This window comes from Scomber scombrus, chromosome 12, assembly GCF_963691925.1.
Source record: "Scomber scombrus chromosome 12, fScoSco1.1, whole genome shotgun sequence".
NCBI lineage: Eukaryota > Metazoa > Chordata > Actinopteri > Scombriformes > Scombridae > Scomber > Scomber scombrus.
In genome coordinates, this window is record NC_084981.1 from 9,104,984 (window position 1) to 9,122,265 (window position 17,282).

General features: G+C 41.0%; 2 protein-coding genes across 2 annotated transcripts in view; one reads left to right on the forward strand and one right to left on the reverse strand.

Moving 5' to 3' along the window:
- The window catches only part of klhdc3 (kelch domain containing 3), a 30,547-nt gene extending 28,210 nt beyond the window's left edge, over window positions 1-2,337 (reverse strand). Inside the window, exons 1-2 of the mRNA XM_062430329.1 lie at window positions 2,266-2,337; window positions 198-442 (exon numbers count right to left, since the gene is read on the reverse strand). Of these exons, the coding sequence (XP_062286313.1) occupies window positions 198-351 (154 nt within the window). The 5' untranslated portion in view covers window positions 352-442; window positions 2,266-2,337. The remainder of the gene's footprint in view (window positions 1-197; window positions 443-2,265) is intronic.
- Window positions 2,338-16,989: 14,652 nt separating this feature from the next.
- On the forward strand, window positions 16,990-17,263 carry LOC133992196 (protein myomixer-like). The gene has a single exon (XM_062430907.1). The coding sequence runs from the start codon at window positions 16,990-16,992 to the stop codon at window positions 17,215-17,217; it is 228 nt and encodes a 75-aa protein (XP_062286891.1). The 3' UTR covers window positions 17,218-17,263.
- The last annotated feature ends 19 nt before the right edge of the window (window positions 17,264-17,282 follow it).

The window sequence follows — 17,282 nt, forward strand, 5'->3', positions numbered from 1 at the left end:
CCCTCTTCCCTGAAAACTTAAAGCACTCTTGAGACCTACAACTGTCAGTTTACTAATGCTGTTTGTCAAGTTGGAAAACTGCAAAGGAATGAACAACCTAGTTACCATAGCAGTTGAGCTCGCTGCTGAGAAAAAATACCTGAGCACAAGAGACTGTTTCTGAAATAAATACGCCTAAAGTGTAAGACTTTATTCACCTGTGTTGAAGATGTGCACATCAATCTGACGGAGTGTCTCATAGTCCTCCCCGGAGCAGTAGCCTCCAAAGGAGTACACCTTGTGCCCCACCGCCACAGCAGCATGGTTGACTCTCCGCGGCCCTCCTTCAAGGTGCACTGACCAGCGCAACATTCCACGCGCAAGCACCTCAGCGTCTGCGAGTCCTTAGACCATCACTCTGTCGCCTGCTTGGACCCCATCAAGCAAACATTCACCATTAAACCTGTGATCACAAAAAAGAGGAGCAGCACAACTAACTCACTCTGCTTAGGAGTACAGTGGGGCAAACTGGGAGGGGCAATTGAGGCAAAACACAATGGGGAACTGTTTTCCCTCCTTGGCTAAGAGTTGCTCAGCTCTACTGTTGCTGACAAGCTCACAAGCCCCCGTATTATCTAAGCTGAGAGAGTATTTTAAGAGTTGATTAGACCTATACCTACCACTCCTCTTTCATGCACTCACTCTTATCCCTCTGCCCTCCCACTGCACTGCAAAAGCTTTAAATATAGAAGCATATAAATAAATATGCATCCCTTTGGGGAAATACCACATCAACAACAATGCTGTATCAATAACACTGTACACAAACTTTTCCAGTAATCTTAAATATTGATGTTATATTAGGTTACTTGGTTGTTATGAAATGAGTAATCTATGAAAAACAAAATAAGAACGAAACTGTCACCATCTTGGTACTTAGTTATGCATGACTGGAGAGTCATGCAAATCAAAAATGCAGGATGAAAAGTACGAACACCAAAGTAAAGTAAGCGTAAAAAGATCTGCTGCTCACATTTCAGACATTTTTCCAGAGACAGATCTCTAACTCTAAATCACATAACTCAAGTATTAAAAGCACAAACGACCAATTAACCATTCATAGGCATCCACTTCTCATATATTGGTGAAAAAGTCTGTTATGAAGGGAAAAACAAGCGGAGTCCCCTCTTGCAAAACCCTATGCCTTGACTTATTCTATTTAGTCTCAATGACTCACTTCCTCACTGACCTCCAACCTTTGTTTGCTCTTAAAAATAAACCCCCAGAAGACTATTTAACACAGACATTTCTATTTCAGGCCCCACATCCCTGAAGAGCAACACAGGCCAGGTGTAGGCAACAGGCAAATGTGAGTCTTTACTTTATTAAGAGTCATTGTTTTGCATTCTTACCTCTTTATCATTGTATTGAAGCAAATCAATGCTGCCAGGTAACATAAACATCACACTTGTGAAATCAATCTATCAACGTAAAGGCAGTGTTGCCTCTCTTTGCTACAGTATCCCAGTACAGTGTCTCACCATGGATTAGACAGTTTTTTTATATGCTGTGTCTTACCCTGGTAGAATTTGAGAGCAGGGGCATTTTTATGAGATATGAGCTGGGTGGAGAGCAGGGTCTACTCTACACCCTGCTTATCAACTAAACTGGATAGAGTTTGTATCAGATGACTAGCCATGGCACTGTTAACTTAAACATAGTGCCTTAGTAGTAAATAGGGTTAGGGTTACAAGAAAGGGAAACAGATAGGAAAACCGATGCACACCTCTGCACAGGTCTCGGCTGGCTTAGTAGGTTGCAGACACACACATCGTTGATTGATGAAGCTAATTTGGACCCAGTGACATTGAACTGCAACATGGTTACTACTACAGCCTGGTTAACGCCTCGTACACTAGCTAGCCGACGTTAGCTATCAAACACAACACACACCTGTGAGGGACAACGACTAAACAAACAGTGAGGGCTGCTTGTCTCACATCAACAACATTAACAACAGCCGTTCAGATATAATAGCGTCCTTGTAACCTGCCCAGCGTTTTGATAAGCAACTGTCTAGGTTGAGAAGCTGCTGCTAGCTAAGGCTAAAGGCTAATCTTTATGAGCTACATAATTCAGCTGTTAGCTAGCTAGCGTGAACTGAATAAAAGCGACCAGTAACTGTAAACACAGCGGCATTTATTTCCAGTCCTGGTGGAGTTATGAATTGGTTATCTAACAGGCAAAGTACACGACAATAGAGGAATATCGTTAGAGTTTAGCTACCTTCAACTGGAGTCGGTTGTGGGTTAACTGGTGTGTGTGTGTATGTGTGTGTGCTATCCACCGGGAGCCCGACTCCCTCCTGACGTGTGGGGAGGGGAGCCGTCCGCTAGCGCCCCCTGTAGGCTGACAATAAAAACCCTTTCACACACTGACAAAAACAAAATTACCCTATATTAGTGATTATAACTTAAAGAAATGTCTACTAAAACTGTTTGGTATTTGTGTTTATAGATTTTTCATCGAAGGATTCCCTGTGATAAAGTTCAGTGTTTAAGCCTCATCTTATGTCTCTCTCTCTCTCTCTCTCTCTCTCTCTCTCTCTCTCTCTCCTGTGTGAATGATGTCCTGTCTCTCTCCTGTGTGAATGATGTCCTGTCTCTCTCTCTCCTGTGTGGGTGATGTCCTGTCTCTCTCTCTCCTGTGTGAATGATGTCCTGTCTCTCTCTCTGGTGTGAATGTGCAATCTGCCCTCCTCCCAGGTCTCTGTGGTGATGGAGATACATGGCTGAGGTCCTATAATGTTTGGCAGCAATCCTGGAGGCTGCTTGGCATCCTTTTGATCACATTCTTCATATATATCATAAATTCATTATAATTTTGTCATCCTATAAGTCCATGCTGTATTTCTGTAATTTGCGTTCTATTGTGTACACACATTGATTGCACATCTGCCCGTCCTGTGAAAGGGATACCTCCTCTTTTGCTCTTCCTGATGTTTCTTCCATTTATTCCATTAGTTTTGAGGTAGTTTTTCCTTATTCAAAATATTCAGAGTCAAAGGACAGAAGATGTTGAATTGCTAAAGATTGTCAAGCCCCCTTAGGCAAATTAGTGATATTGGGCTGTACAAATAAAATTGATTTGACTTGAGTATTGGCTCTCCACCTCCTATTATCTGAAACTACATATATATCCTGTTGCCTCCATCTTCCCATGTAGTAGTACGCAAACAATAGATTATACCCTGGCAGTTTCATTGTAAGCCCACAAACTTTGAAACCAGAGAAACTAGTAACTCCAGTGCTGAAATAACACTTGGTTTACTACTTACTACTGCTTTTCCACTACACAGTTTATGTCAGTTAGAGTGTCAGTTAGAGTGTAGCTCTTTGATTTGGCACAAAAATATTCACCAAATTAGTGAAGGAAGAAGATTGAGCAACCCCCATTACCATTGTTTAACCAGATCAATACATCAATCACTCAATTATATTTTATATTTGTATAGCACTTTTAATAGAAACAGAATGTAACAAAAAGTGATTCACACCTTAAAACAATACCCCACCCCCATTTCCCCCATTCCACACACAAATAAATCACTTTGTAATTAAATAAACACTCAACAAGAACTGAGGAAACGCTATCATACACCTAATCAATTTGCAATGAGGAAACACAAGAAGTAGGTTTAGAAAATAAAACTCTCCAAAATAGCAAAATATGGTAATACTAGAAAAGTGAGATTAAAAAATAAAATAAAAACTGGAAATGTTTATGGAAAATGTAAATGGAAAGTTAATAGCACAATATGAAATAATAAAATACTGAAACCAATTCCGAAGCAAACAGGTGTCCAGTGCAGAGTCTTTCAATTGTTGTGCTTTCTTTCTTATCCTAATCAATGCAGTTGCAGCTGAGTTTTAAAGTAATTCTAACTGAGCTAAATCTTTTTCTTTTTTTGTGGGGAGACCAGAAAGTAGAGCATTACAGCACTCGATCCAAAAAAAGGTAATAAAAGTGCACATTACTGTCTCTGTGTCATGCTCTGGCATGTTCTCAAGATGATGAAATGCATTCTTAATTGTGTTTGTAATGTGAGGTCACAAGTAAGATGTGAATCATAGATAACAAGTTTTTTACTTGTCAACAAGATTTCACATTTTGTCCAGGTTGAGCTGTAGAAATATCTTTGCCATCCATAACTTGATATCTAAAATATCATTTAGAAGGACATCTATTGGCACTGAGTCATAAGGAGACAAGGCAGTGTAAAGCTGTGCATGATCCATTTGATTCTCACACACACTATAACATAGGTGCAGCAGTAGATGGCGCTGTCACATACTTTCTGGATTGCTCATGAGGTTTGTGGGCGGTCACAGCCCCAAAGTCCTGCCCAAAATATTCCTTAGTATACAATTCCATCCCCAGTATTATTGGTCAGATAACATGACCAGATGACCCAGCTGGATCATTTACTTGGGCAATGCACTTAATAAATTGACTGCTTGCGTGACAGCAATTCATGAGAACTGGCAGAGCATGGTCAGCTACTGAGCAGCATCCCTGGAGCTGTCAGTGATTCGGTATCAAATAGTGGAGGAACACTTAATAATAGCAGACATATACTGACACAAGCTGGAGGCCAGCTGGTCTGATGCAAGGCCAGTGGTTGTAACCACAAAGTAAGCCCAACACCAACTTATTTCAGTGTAATACTGAAGACTGTGGTCATGGAGGGAAGTTCTTAGGTATAAATTTATGTTTGATATGAAGAAAACTTTATCTTGTGATGACTACCTCCAGGCTGATGCTGTCAGTAAATAAAAATGTGGGAAACCTGCCTGGGTTGGAGAACAAAACAGCCTTCATCTGAGGTTAATATGGGCATGACAGACCTAATCCTATTGTAACCTAAGTCCAGGTGATTGGGCCAAGGAAAAATGTGGACAACTCTGGTTGAGCTTGATTTTTTTTTTTGCAGTGCTGCTCCTATTACGTGAGGCCTAACCCATACAGTGAAGTTTACTGTAACCCATTAAACAGCCTTGTTTAACACGTCTAGACTGTAAATATGACACATCATGCTATTTGATTTTGCTCTCTAATATAAAAAGCATTAAATTACAAAGAGCTGGGTTTAAAGTGATCAACTTGGTCCCAAATGTTCAGGCTGAAGTGAAAGGAGAGCCTTGTAAAAGGATTATGGCACTGAGGAGCTGTATTACAGCTGCCATGGATCTGCCTGTATCACTGCCCAGGTCTGGTCCACTTAGGAGGGGCTTTGATTGATTCATTGTGTGTAGGCATTCCATCCCCATGCCAGCTGCATGTGATGCACAATGGTGAGATTGTGCCTGTGGCTGCCAAAACGACAGCTGCCCGTGGCTGCCCCTTGGAGCACTGATAGGTGATTACAGACCACAGCCGGACACACTCTGAAAAATAGGTTACAGGGAATTATAAGAACAGTAGGTTTTAAAATCCTAATTGATTCAAATTGTAATCTAATCTTAGAAAATCTAAGGGCTGTTTATTCATCAGATATGACGTAGTCAGTTGACTGAAGACTCAATTTTCTTGAGTATATTTCTCTATCTTGCCCTCATAGAAACATCCAAAGAATCTTAAACGAATCCTGACAGCTTGAACTGTAGATCCCAAAAGCTGTCTATGCAGCAGTCCTTTCTCAAACTCTATTGATATTACACAATTGCAGCTAGATGATGTTATTATCTGGAAATAGTCCCAAGAATTTCTGGAAATGGCTTGGATAAGTGTAATGAACACATGTCTGGGACACAGAATGTTATTTGGGGTAATTGTTTTGTTTTTGAACTAGTACATGCAAACCTCATATTGTATAATGATATGGGAAATAATGAGGCATGCATGCACCATCCTGTAGTCCTACAGTTACTTCAGAAATATTTTTCAGATTTACCAAAAGAGAAAAGTAAAGCTGGCTTGTTTCTTTAAAAAAAAAAAAACCCACACAGACATTGAAACTTTTTTTTTTTTAGCTGCTGACAATCTTACAAAAAATATGAAGACTTTTCTAGTGCGTCAGCACTCCTTATAGAGGTGATAAATATATTTGGAAGTGGTAGCTGAACAAACTAAGTTTGTCATCAAGAGAAGAGAGTCCAGCCCTGCCCAGTGAGATTATTTGTCGCACCCAGTCTGTCCTGCCAGCCAGTTTTAAAAGTCAGGCCTGACATCCCACCTGTCAGCATTTGCACATATTGCGTCACCCATCTGACCCTGCTGAGCCACTCTTTGACACATTTGCTTAGTGGTGTGTTTTGCAAACTTTATAGCCAACACATGTGGTGTCTGTCTGTTGTTATGCCTGATACAGAGAACAGGAGTTGTCCAACTGCAGCATAGCTCTGCAAGTCAACAACAACTGCTGAAACCAACTGTTGTTCGGTATTCTTGGGCAGGCCCAGTGATGGAAGAGCTTTGCAATGCGTTGTGGCAGAGAAAAATACAGCCTCTGCTCAGAAATGGCTCATTTGGTTAACCTTTTTTTACCCGTGGCACATAAAAGTCCTAAGTGTGTTGTTATTATGAACAGTAAAACCAACTTCGTGCAAAATAAACCAATAAATGAAAGGAAAGAAATGTTTGTGGATGCTGACATGAAAAACAAGTACTGTAGTAGTTTAGTATAATTTCTCTTTTATCATCAATTACTGTATGGAACTTGCCAGAAATATCTTTTATCAGGTTATGGACTATAATGGACCTACTCCTGAGGTTCTTCATTAGTTTCCACTGCCATAGTCTTTCCATTGCGTAAACCCAAAGAAAGGTAAAGCAGGCTTGCTGTAAAGCACAGTCATGGCACTGTTGTGGGCATTGCCCTAAAAATGGTAATCCACCTTTCCCAAGTCTTTATGTCATAGTAATACAAAAAGTGAATCACCAGCTGAAGTCAGTTCATTTATATAGCGTGCAGAGATATTCCCTGAATGTTTAATGTACTGATTTGACTTCCGCTATAGCTGGATTAGGTCAACAGCATTAAGCAGTCCAGAATGATGTCATAGACCATGATCTAACTCTGTGGCCAGATGATTTAATCATACATTTTCCTTTAATTCGGGGGTTATTAAATGAACAGAGCTCCTCTCTGTGAGTTTCTTAAGATGAAGATTGGTATGTGCCTTAGGTCATTTTCTCACTCATGGCTCATTTGAATTACTCTGAATTAGGAGTAAAATTAGTACTTTGTAGCAGCATTTTATTTGCTAGGCTATGTTTCCAATTACCAATTAACCAACAAGCCATGTCATGTGGTCATGAAGGGAGGCACGTTATTGGATTAGGTTTAAAATCCTCAACAGATGAGTGATTTATTTGAGTATTATCATTTCCACTTTGGTCATAAAAACACTCAAACATGCTTAGGCAGAAGTTATAAAGGGTGAGAGGAGATTAATCCCTTGTGACATATCTGTATTTTACCTCTGACCTGGGTGAAAACTCTCTTTTCAATAGGAAAGATGATTAAAATAAAATGATTAAATTGTGATATGATCACATTTTCTGTCTGACCAGTTCTGCCTCCAATGCTGTACGTCAACTAAGATGTCATCACAATTCTTGTCTTCACAAAACCTGTTGTCACATCCCCAGTGACTCTCCTCTCTCTGTGTGTGTGTGTGTGTGTGTGCGTGTGTGTGTGTGTGCGTGCGTGTGTATGCGTGTGTGTGTGTGTGTGTGTGTGTGTGTGTGTGCGTGTGTGTGTGTGAAGACAGGTGTGCTGGAGTCAGAGCACAGCCCTTCCAGCTGCAACCTGTTCCATAATCAAGACCTCTACTTATACTCAGCCCTGCCAGATTCACATTGCCAGATCATAACATCTTCCCAGTCAGTCTATGCTTCAAGTCACTTTAGACCTAGATGTATCCTGTTATTTTGTTGTGGCCTGTTTAAGTGGTCTAACTGTCTGCTGTGGCTCTGGTCCCTGTCTCCTCTTCCTTGTCTCATCAGCCATTCTTCCCTGCCCTGGACCTGGAAGTGGCTTTCTGCAGGTGGGAAGTCACTTCTAACCTTGTTCCTCCAAGGTCTACTATTGAACCCTCAGCCTCCTGTGTTCCCCCGGAGTCTCCCAGCTCCTCCTGGAGCAGCAAAGCAGTTCTTCAGATAGCTCTAATCGTATGTCTTGCGTGGCCAGCCTCTGGTTTGGGGGTATCTAGATTGCAAGCCATCACCCTGTCTTTCAGTATGCTAGCTTTGGGCCTGCTACCCACCAGATTGCTACCCTGGCAGCTAGCTTTAGCACTGTTAGTCACTTGCCTACCCTCAAGTCTGCTAGCCTCCAGTCTGCCTCCACAAGCCCCCCGCCTGATCATGCCCCTAAAGACCCCCAGCTGTCTGTTTTTCTCAGGGTCTCGACTGCCATTTTCCAGGGACATCCACAATTATGAGCCCCCAGAAGAAAGAGTGGTTCTCCAGGCCATGGGCATTCAACACCTACCCGGTACCACTACTGAGGCACAGCCTGTGTCTAAACTGTCGGCCACCCTTGCTGACATTCAGCTGGATCCCAAGCCATTGGTCACAACTACCAATGCCCTGCCAGATCTTCAGCAGTCAGCTCCTGCCTGCATACGTCGTTGACCTCTGGAGCGCCCTTCCGGTTTCCCTCCCAAGAAACTCTGTCTGTCTTTCCTTTCTTCCAGACATGGTTTCCAACCCATGTCCTTAGGGTCCTTGCTCTGCCCCTGTTCTGGCCTCAGACTGTTTGTTTGAGCTCCCCTACCCTCTTCAACTCCAGTGTCCAGGTCATCAATCACCTTGGTTCCTCTTTCTGTATGTTGTCCCTCATCTCATCAGCCCCCTCCCCAAAAACATATTCTACTTCAGAACTGTTTGCCCCAGGTTGCCTCGGCTGCTGGTCCCCAGCTCAGTAGTGTCTGCTCTGCTCTCTTCAACTGCTGTGCCCCACATAACAGATTTACAGTTTAGTTTAGTTACAAACAGGAAAACAAAGTTCTGTTTGTTCATTGTAACTGCAGTTCTGTGGCTTTTTCTTGTCCTTGGAGGTTGTAAAGAGCACTTAAATTAGACAGACCAGGCAGCAGTTGTTTCGTGTATGTGGTGTGTTTTTGTAGCTCACTCCCTTTCCGAAAATATTCCGAACTTAAGCAAAGGAAATGCTTTTGGTTGCAATTCAACTGCACAAAGGAGGGCAGGTGTGAAAGTGCACTAACGCCTCAGTAGTCACGGTTGTTGCTCTCTCCATGCCATCCTGCTTTTTTGTAGTTGCATAACTGATTTGATTAGATTTTTTTGTGTGTGTGTTGCTTTTTTCTTTAAAAGGTCCAATTTTTGTTTGTATGGATAGGTAAAATTGGCCTGTGTGTCTGTTAACCTCAATGTACAATGGAATATAATTTCCATTTTTTCAGGATCCCTCAGAGAACAGGAGAAACAGCTGGTAGCAAGAAGAGTTTTCATCTAAACTACTCTAATTATGTGGCACACTTTCTATTTTTTGCCCTAAGACAGCCCTACCTCACCCCTCCCACCCTCAACACAGTTGGGACAGTTGTTCTGTAGATTACACAGCACCTGTTTTAAACCCAATTGTTATTCCACACCCTGAAGACACTTGCAACTGCTCCTATCATCCCTATAAGATGAAATTTGATGCTGTGTTTCTAGCCACCTATTACTGTCTAAGTTTGCTTTGTCATATGCTGTCAATAATTTGACCTATTAAACTGTTATTCACAATTCTGACATTCACATTAGATTATGCCAAAAAATGAAGCAGTCTGGATTGTTCTGTTGATGGTAAATAGACATTTCTGAACCTGAATACCCAGCATGGGAACAATCTCTGCTTTGTCACTGGTAGGTCTGTAGTGAGGTAAAGGTCAAAGGAAATAAAATGTCAATGAGTAATTTACGAAACCACAAAGTGAGTCACTAAGTTCTTCTTTTGATGGTACCACAGACGTTCATATTCACAAATAGTGACTGAACTTTCCAAAAGTATATATTGTCTGCTTAAAATTAGCTTCTTCCTCCTTTTTTTTTAGTTCAATTCTATTTGGCACATTAGTAAAAGTACACCACCATTTTTACTGTTTGTTTCAATGTTAGCTGAATTCTAGCATCAACAACTCAAGCATTGCTCATACTGGTTTCAGCGATGAGATCATCCATTCCACTAACAGGAGGTGACATAGATGAGGCAAACAATAAAGCAGGACTTTCAGGTAGGTCCAGCTTGTTATGTAAAGCCCTTGAGGCCACCTCATATGTCAAAGCAGAAAAAAAAGAATTTGTTCGGCTGTCCTATATTAAATCCAGACTCTTTGAGGTGAAGTGTAATAATGTCTTCATAGTGAGATACAATGAGTGTTGACCCCACTGTTTTTTGAGGGAGGTTTAAGAACATCTGTGAAAGTTTTTCTGCATTGTCTGTGTATTTATTGGTATTTTCTTATTTACCTGCAGGTACAAAATGACAGAGAAGAATTACCTCAACCAAAACATTAAACTAATCTGTAACGAAATAGCGGTGCTCAAAAATGACTCAAGATGTACTTTGGCTTGCCTATATTTTTCCACTTGCCTGAAGCATTCAGACGAAACAGTTTTCATTTTCTTCTGCTGTTCCTCTTGTGAGGTTTTGAAGTACATCATGATTACAGAGCCGATTCCATCAAGTGTCTGGATGTGTAAATGTTTAAATGTAAATATGTGGGTTCGCCACTTTCTTGATTCTATGTTTCTGCCTTGAAAATGTTTAACAATCCTCTCCACTTGGCAACACTTGGTGATACAGATGTCAAGCACACAGGCAAGCAAATACTCCAGGCAGACTCATGATTAAAGTTCCTGTATGTGATTAATAAATCACACTGCCAGGTCAACAGAGCTTCCAAATAAAAGGCTTGAAGGCACCCAACCTGCTGCTGGAATGACATCAGAGGTCAAATGTTAAGCTTCCCTCTCAAGGTGATTGATACTTTTGGAGAGGGCAAAAATAAGGTACAGCTTTTTTCTGTTATTCAACCTTTGATATAGGAAAATTGCTTCCTGCTGCCAGAGCACGGTTTCCATGTGAACCTATGATGTCACATGATGGCCTGATCTCATCCCACCATTCAGTCTGACCGCCACCTGAGGGTGGCTTCAAATTGCACTTGGACTAGTAGCAAACGTAAGTAAAAGTAAATGCCTGTGTGATACAGTGTGTCCCTGCTTGAAAGGAATGAAAAGGGGATTTGGCATCAAATCACATTTAAATAACTATGAATCAATGAAATAAAAACAATGTATTCTTTGAATTCTAACCCTGTTCTAGCACAGCCAAGAAAAACATATTAGTTCCCAGTGAGCCTAATACTTCATCAGCCCCCAGTGCAGAAGTAGGAACACAAACTGTGAAATGGATACTTTTGATTATCTATAAATTTCTTTGCTGACCTGTTCATTGACTTATTGTACAAGTGTGAATGTTGACTTTGAATGATCAACTTTAAAAAAAAAAATCTTTTGATCTTACACTTATGAGTTTTTCCTAAATCCCAATGTTTTAAAACTTCCCTGCCTGATGTATTTCTCTGGTGTCATGGCCAATTGGTAAAGCAGGACGAGAAACCCATTTAGGAAGCTTGAGTCCAAACAAAGACTCCCTTTGTCTTAAAGCCAAGTCTGACTCCTGCCCTTAGTTTAACATACTTTCTGATACAAAGATATAATATAGACACTGTTTCTACTCACCTATTTGTACTCACCCTGCTGCCAAAGCTACAAATAGAACAGAATAAATATTACAGGTTGTGGCTGCATTGAGGAAGCAGCAGGAGGAGGTCAGACATCATGGCACTATTTGTCTTTTTTTTCTTTTGCATTTTGCCATTTTATTTGCCGGTCAGAAGAGAAAGGCGGGAAACAGCAGGAGTTGAACAGCTATGAGTCGAACTGTGCACATTATGGTACCATTAAACCCCTGTCATGGTATTATTGATGATGGATCAGCATATTTACAGTTAAAGGAACAGTTTGACGATTTCAGAATATGCTAATTTAATTTCTTACCCAGATGCGAAGATTGATATAACTTTCATGTCTGTAGGATAAATATGAAGCTACAGCCAGCAGCCGTTAGCTTAGTTTAGCAAAAAGACTGGCATAAAAACAGGCAAACCAGAATCCCTTCACTAATTAACACATTATATCTCATATGTTTCTTCTTACAAATTGCTTTTCCTCACAGTGATGACAAAATTCCAAGAATTCACTGCAATCAGCCAAGAAATAGTTCCACAATGTGTCATTTTTACACTTTGGTTTTGGTATGAATTAAACAAACTAGATCTAAGATGTCAAGCGTTTTAGAGCGTTAGAGGTGGTGCAAGGCATATTTTGTGACTTTTGAACATAGTCTATCTAGCTGTTTCATCTTGTTTCCTGACTATGTGCTAAGCTAAGCTAACCAAACCAGCTGCTGGCTGAATTGTCACATTTACCGTACAGACATGGGAGAGGTTTTAATCTTGTTATTTAACTCTCATCAAGAAAGCAAATAAGGGTGTTTTCCCAAAATGCTGAACTATTCCTGGCAAGCCATATTTAAGAAGAGGAGATATATTTAAAAAATCCAAATGAGAACAAAGCCCTTCCAGTAGAATAAAGCAAATATATGCGTCATGGTGTATATTTGTCTCTGCTTGCCTCCTCCTGCCATGTGACTAACCTGGCACTCTAAACAATGACTAAGATGGCATTTTATTGCATGTGATGTCATCCAACAGTCGAGTGTGATAAGAGTGAACATGTTCAGAAGGATGGCATACCACAGGTGTGTGTGTGAACGTAAGCTATGAAGCATGCAGTCTCATTAGGTCAAATAGCCTCAGGTGAGCTTCAATACTAAGAGACACAATTATTTCTGTATTAAATCAATGATGAAAGGATTTGGGTTTTAGCTGACAAGTTTTTAGGCTGAAACTTTTCTGTTTTTAAGAGGATTTGATTGAAGTTATGTCATAAATTATGTTGCAACTTATTCTATGCTCCAGCCAAAGAGATTTGGGGGTGGGCAAAACCCATGTGAACATCATGCAGTAAAAGATGAATCGTGGCTTTCATAATGTGTTTATATTAAAGTGCAGCTGTCATGTTGTTCTGTTCAAGCACAAATCATTTCATTGTTAATATCGTGTCTTTGCCTCTGTGGCTGAAGTACAAAAGCCCATAGGCGACCCATCTGAAAGAGGCTAGGTCATTGTCAAGATGTGGGCTCAGACATGTGAGCTCAGAACAAAGGAATTTGAAGTTATTTAGATCGACAGATAAGCATTAGAACAAATGTATGACTTCACAATTTCAATGGCGCTGTGCCCCGCTGCCTTGTAGTTTTGTGTTTCATCGTCACTCACAAGTTTAACAGGGAAAACAACCTCCTCTTTAGTCTATGTTGTTCTTTCTACTTAAAGTAAAAAGTAGCTGTGCTGGTGTTGCTTTAATACTTTGCCAAAGACTTAATGTTTGAGCTATTTATGCTCCATCTGTTCTGCTTGTAAAAACTGAAAAATAGGATTTTGGGCCATGGGACAAATGATTACATTTTGTTGGTAATCTAGACCTACATTTCCACTAATAAACAGCGTTTAGCTGTAACTACAGAACAAACAAACAGAGACTTGACTTTAATGAGCTAAGAAGTAAGTTTGAATTAAACTTAAATTGATCAATGATGTTTTTTTGATGTAAATGTTAAACTGATAAAGTGTCCAATGTTGACAGGGCCAATCAGGCCTGACATTAGATTATGAACATATGAAGTCAATCGTTTTATTTTCTAGTCCTTTCATTTCAACCAACTGCAAAACTTCAAATCTTTTCTTTTCTGATCATGATCCAGAACAAAAACCTTTATCTTATCTGTGCTGAAACTTGACCAGCAGGCCGATCATGCCTTTGTGATGACATACACCAAGTGGAAAAGTACAGACCCCCTCTAGCTCCCATGCATATTCTCTCCTCCGCCGCAGCTATCACTCTGCTTTCATGCGGGCAGTCTTGGTGACATCACCACTTGAACAAGTCGTCCAAGTTGTACTTACTAACTCTAATAAAATGGAGTATATCTAACGAGGGTTTACCAACCAGGCCTGTGGTGAGAAAGCATCAGGTTTTTATTATCATCTTGGGAGGCAATGATATCAGCCATCAGGCCAGAAGCAGCCTGCCTTTAAAATCCTTTCCACAAAGATGCCAATAAAGGAAGATGGCACAAATAAAGAGCTTTGAGATCAAGGCTGAGGTTTAAGTTATTTGTAACGGATGTGGGCAGCACAGTCGTACAAGATGTGAATGAAAACTGTGGGGAAGGAGGAGGGGGGACTTCCAGGGTAAACAACATAAGGAAGGTGTTACAGTAGCCTAATCTGACTGGGTTGGCAAAGGTGGGACACCTGGTTCAAATCTAACCTGACAGTGACTCTGTGAGCAAACAACTTTCCATCCTTTATAAATGTTTACAGGTTAAAACAGGCTATTCACACAAGGCTTTCAGTTCTAAGCCTGCAGGAGGAAATGTATCAATTTCACTTAAATTCAAGTTTACAAGTTTAATTGAGGAGATAAGAAAAACATTTTTTTTTTTTTTTTGCAAATCTTTCATGATTTTATACAATGTTACTTTGTTCACAATGTTTGTGGAAACTTGGAGGATGACTGAGAGGATTGATACCACTCTCATGTCGTGCTTTAAGTTAATGAGCTGGACCCAGTAGGCAATTTGCTAAGCTAAGCATTACAGTATTTCCAAATTTAAAAATTACCAGTGCCTCTTAGTCTAATACAACAACATACATTTTTTAATTAGAAAGCTTTACAAGTGCTGGTTGAACTTTGAAAAGAGTTGGTAACTGTTCCTCCTGAATCCAGTCTTTACACTGAGATCATCTTGTTTCCATAATGCCAAAGTGTATTTACCTCTGGTGAGTTTTACGCTCTTTGTAGCTTAAATGAATCATTGCTAACTCATGTATGATGTTTCTAATTCAACAATATGAAAGCATTCCTCCAAAATAGGATGCTTCATGTACATTATATAGAAATGAAAGTTTTGCAAAGAGGGCGGAAACTAAAACTGTTGAGCTAGTAAAAGGGATAGACTACAAAATACTATATTATACAAAATTCTTCTTGTTTTTGTCATTTATGGGGAAGATAAACCAATATTATCTATTAAATGTGGATGCAAATGATAGTCTTATGAGTTTTATCTTGTCTGAGTTTTTTGAAAGTTGTGTAAATCAGTTTGGTGTAAATGTCATGCAGTCAAGGTTAGAGACGATACTTTAAATCTGTTATGGATCATTTATTTCCTGCTTCAAGTTGTATAATAAACTAAGCTGCAGAATGGAAATCCTTAGTAACAGCTCTGTTACATGTGGACTTGTTTGCTTTTATGCAACATGACTTGCAAAAAGACGTGTGTATATTTTCCTTCCCAACAAATAATTGTGCTAAATTAAAAAGAATCAACCGCTTTTCCAAATGTTCTGACTGAACATAACCGACATTTCAGCATATGGTGTCACAGTCACGCAGTGTGCTGACCGCACGCATAAATTGCACACTTTTAGAGCTACTCACCCTGCAATATGAGGAAATGACATTTTAAAGTTAGCCAAACCCCTTGAACTCCACCCATCCAACCTTCTGTGAACACCACCCAGCCTATGCAGAATTTATCTCTGATTTCAAGCTGGAACACATTAAAACTCTTCCTTAGATGACTTCATCATGAAACCAGAGCACTTTTAAAAGCATCATTAACCATGTCGACTCCAGGGCTACCTCTGTCATATGGTGCCCCGCTGAGCGACTGTTGCCCATAAATAAATACATTTCTTTAATGTTTCTATCTCTATATGTAATGTAATTCCACTCCACTTCATTGTATCAAATAGGTTTTGTTGTGAGAGGCTGAACTGGCCCTGAGAGCCATTAGACCAGGTGCTGGGGTCAAGTCAGAGGGCAGAAGAATGAAGAGTGAGAGTTCCTTTTTTGGCAAAGCTTTCACCCGTCAAGGCAGATTCTCCCGTCTCCTCCCTGCAAATATTTTCACTGCTGTCTGCCCTCCTCAGTAATCCCCGCTCCCTTGACATACACATGCCACCCCTGCCATTCCAATCAGTCACCCCAACATGTGCTCCGTTGAACCCTAGCCACCATCAAGGAGTGGTAGGGGTCATCATCTGCTTGACTGTTATTTGCCCCTCACACTTGTCATGCCAGCAGTTCTTAGGTTTAAGGAGAAGGGGCGACAGGGCTGCTCTGTTCGATTCAGCTGTAACCTGTGTGACAACTGCTCCTGGCTGATGGGGAAAGGGGAGGCTCTGAGCTGCAGACAACATTCTCATTCCTGGACAGACGGAGCTCACGTGAGCATCTGAAGCTTATTCTCTCCACACATTTCAGCAGACCACTTTGGATTTAAAAAAAAAAAAACCTGCTCCCTTCAGAAGACTTTTTTTTGTTGTTATATCTTGCCGGGACAGAGCAGAACACCTCAGGGCTAGATTTGTTCCTGTGCAGGGGTAGGTAGAGGCTTTTGTGGGTGTGAGTGTGTTTCAGCTGGGGATATTACCTCATAGAGGATAAGCTGTGATTGAAGAGGTCTGACAGAGGTGTCTCCCGCTGACTCCATTACTCCTCGCCTCTTATCTGAGCAGATTTTCTGTTCGGGTTCAGAGGGGAAGTTTTGACAGCCAGGCTTTACAGCCCCCTCTCCGCTCTGCTGCTTTCTGACAGAGAGAAAGGGAGAGCGAGCGAGCGAGAGAGAGAAAGAGAGAGAGAGAGAGAGAGAGAGAGAGAGAGAGAGAGAGAGAGAGAGAGAGAGTGAGTGGAGAGGTGGTGACTTCATCCCCTCTCTTAACCAACCCTCTGCTTTCTCCCTCCTTTTTCGAGCTTTCTTTTTTTTTCAAGAGTTTTTTTGCGCAGCAGTCAGGCAGCATGCCAGCAGTTTTCATCTTGCTGCGGTCCCTGGTTATCAGGCTCCTCAGTAGCAGACTGGCAAGCTCAGTGGCACAGTTCCTCAGAAGAAGCCTCTCTACAGGCGCTGCCCACCTTGGCACAGCGCTGCGCCACGTCTGGGACCGTCTTCGATCCCAGGAGTCCAAGGAAGCCATCCTGGGCTGTGTGATGTGCATTCTCAACATGCACAAGAAGGTGGAAAACTGAGCTCTCCCGACACGTTCAGTTAAACTCTCACTCGCCTGTTGAACAGAGACCGTACAAGCAGAACT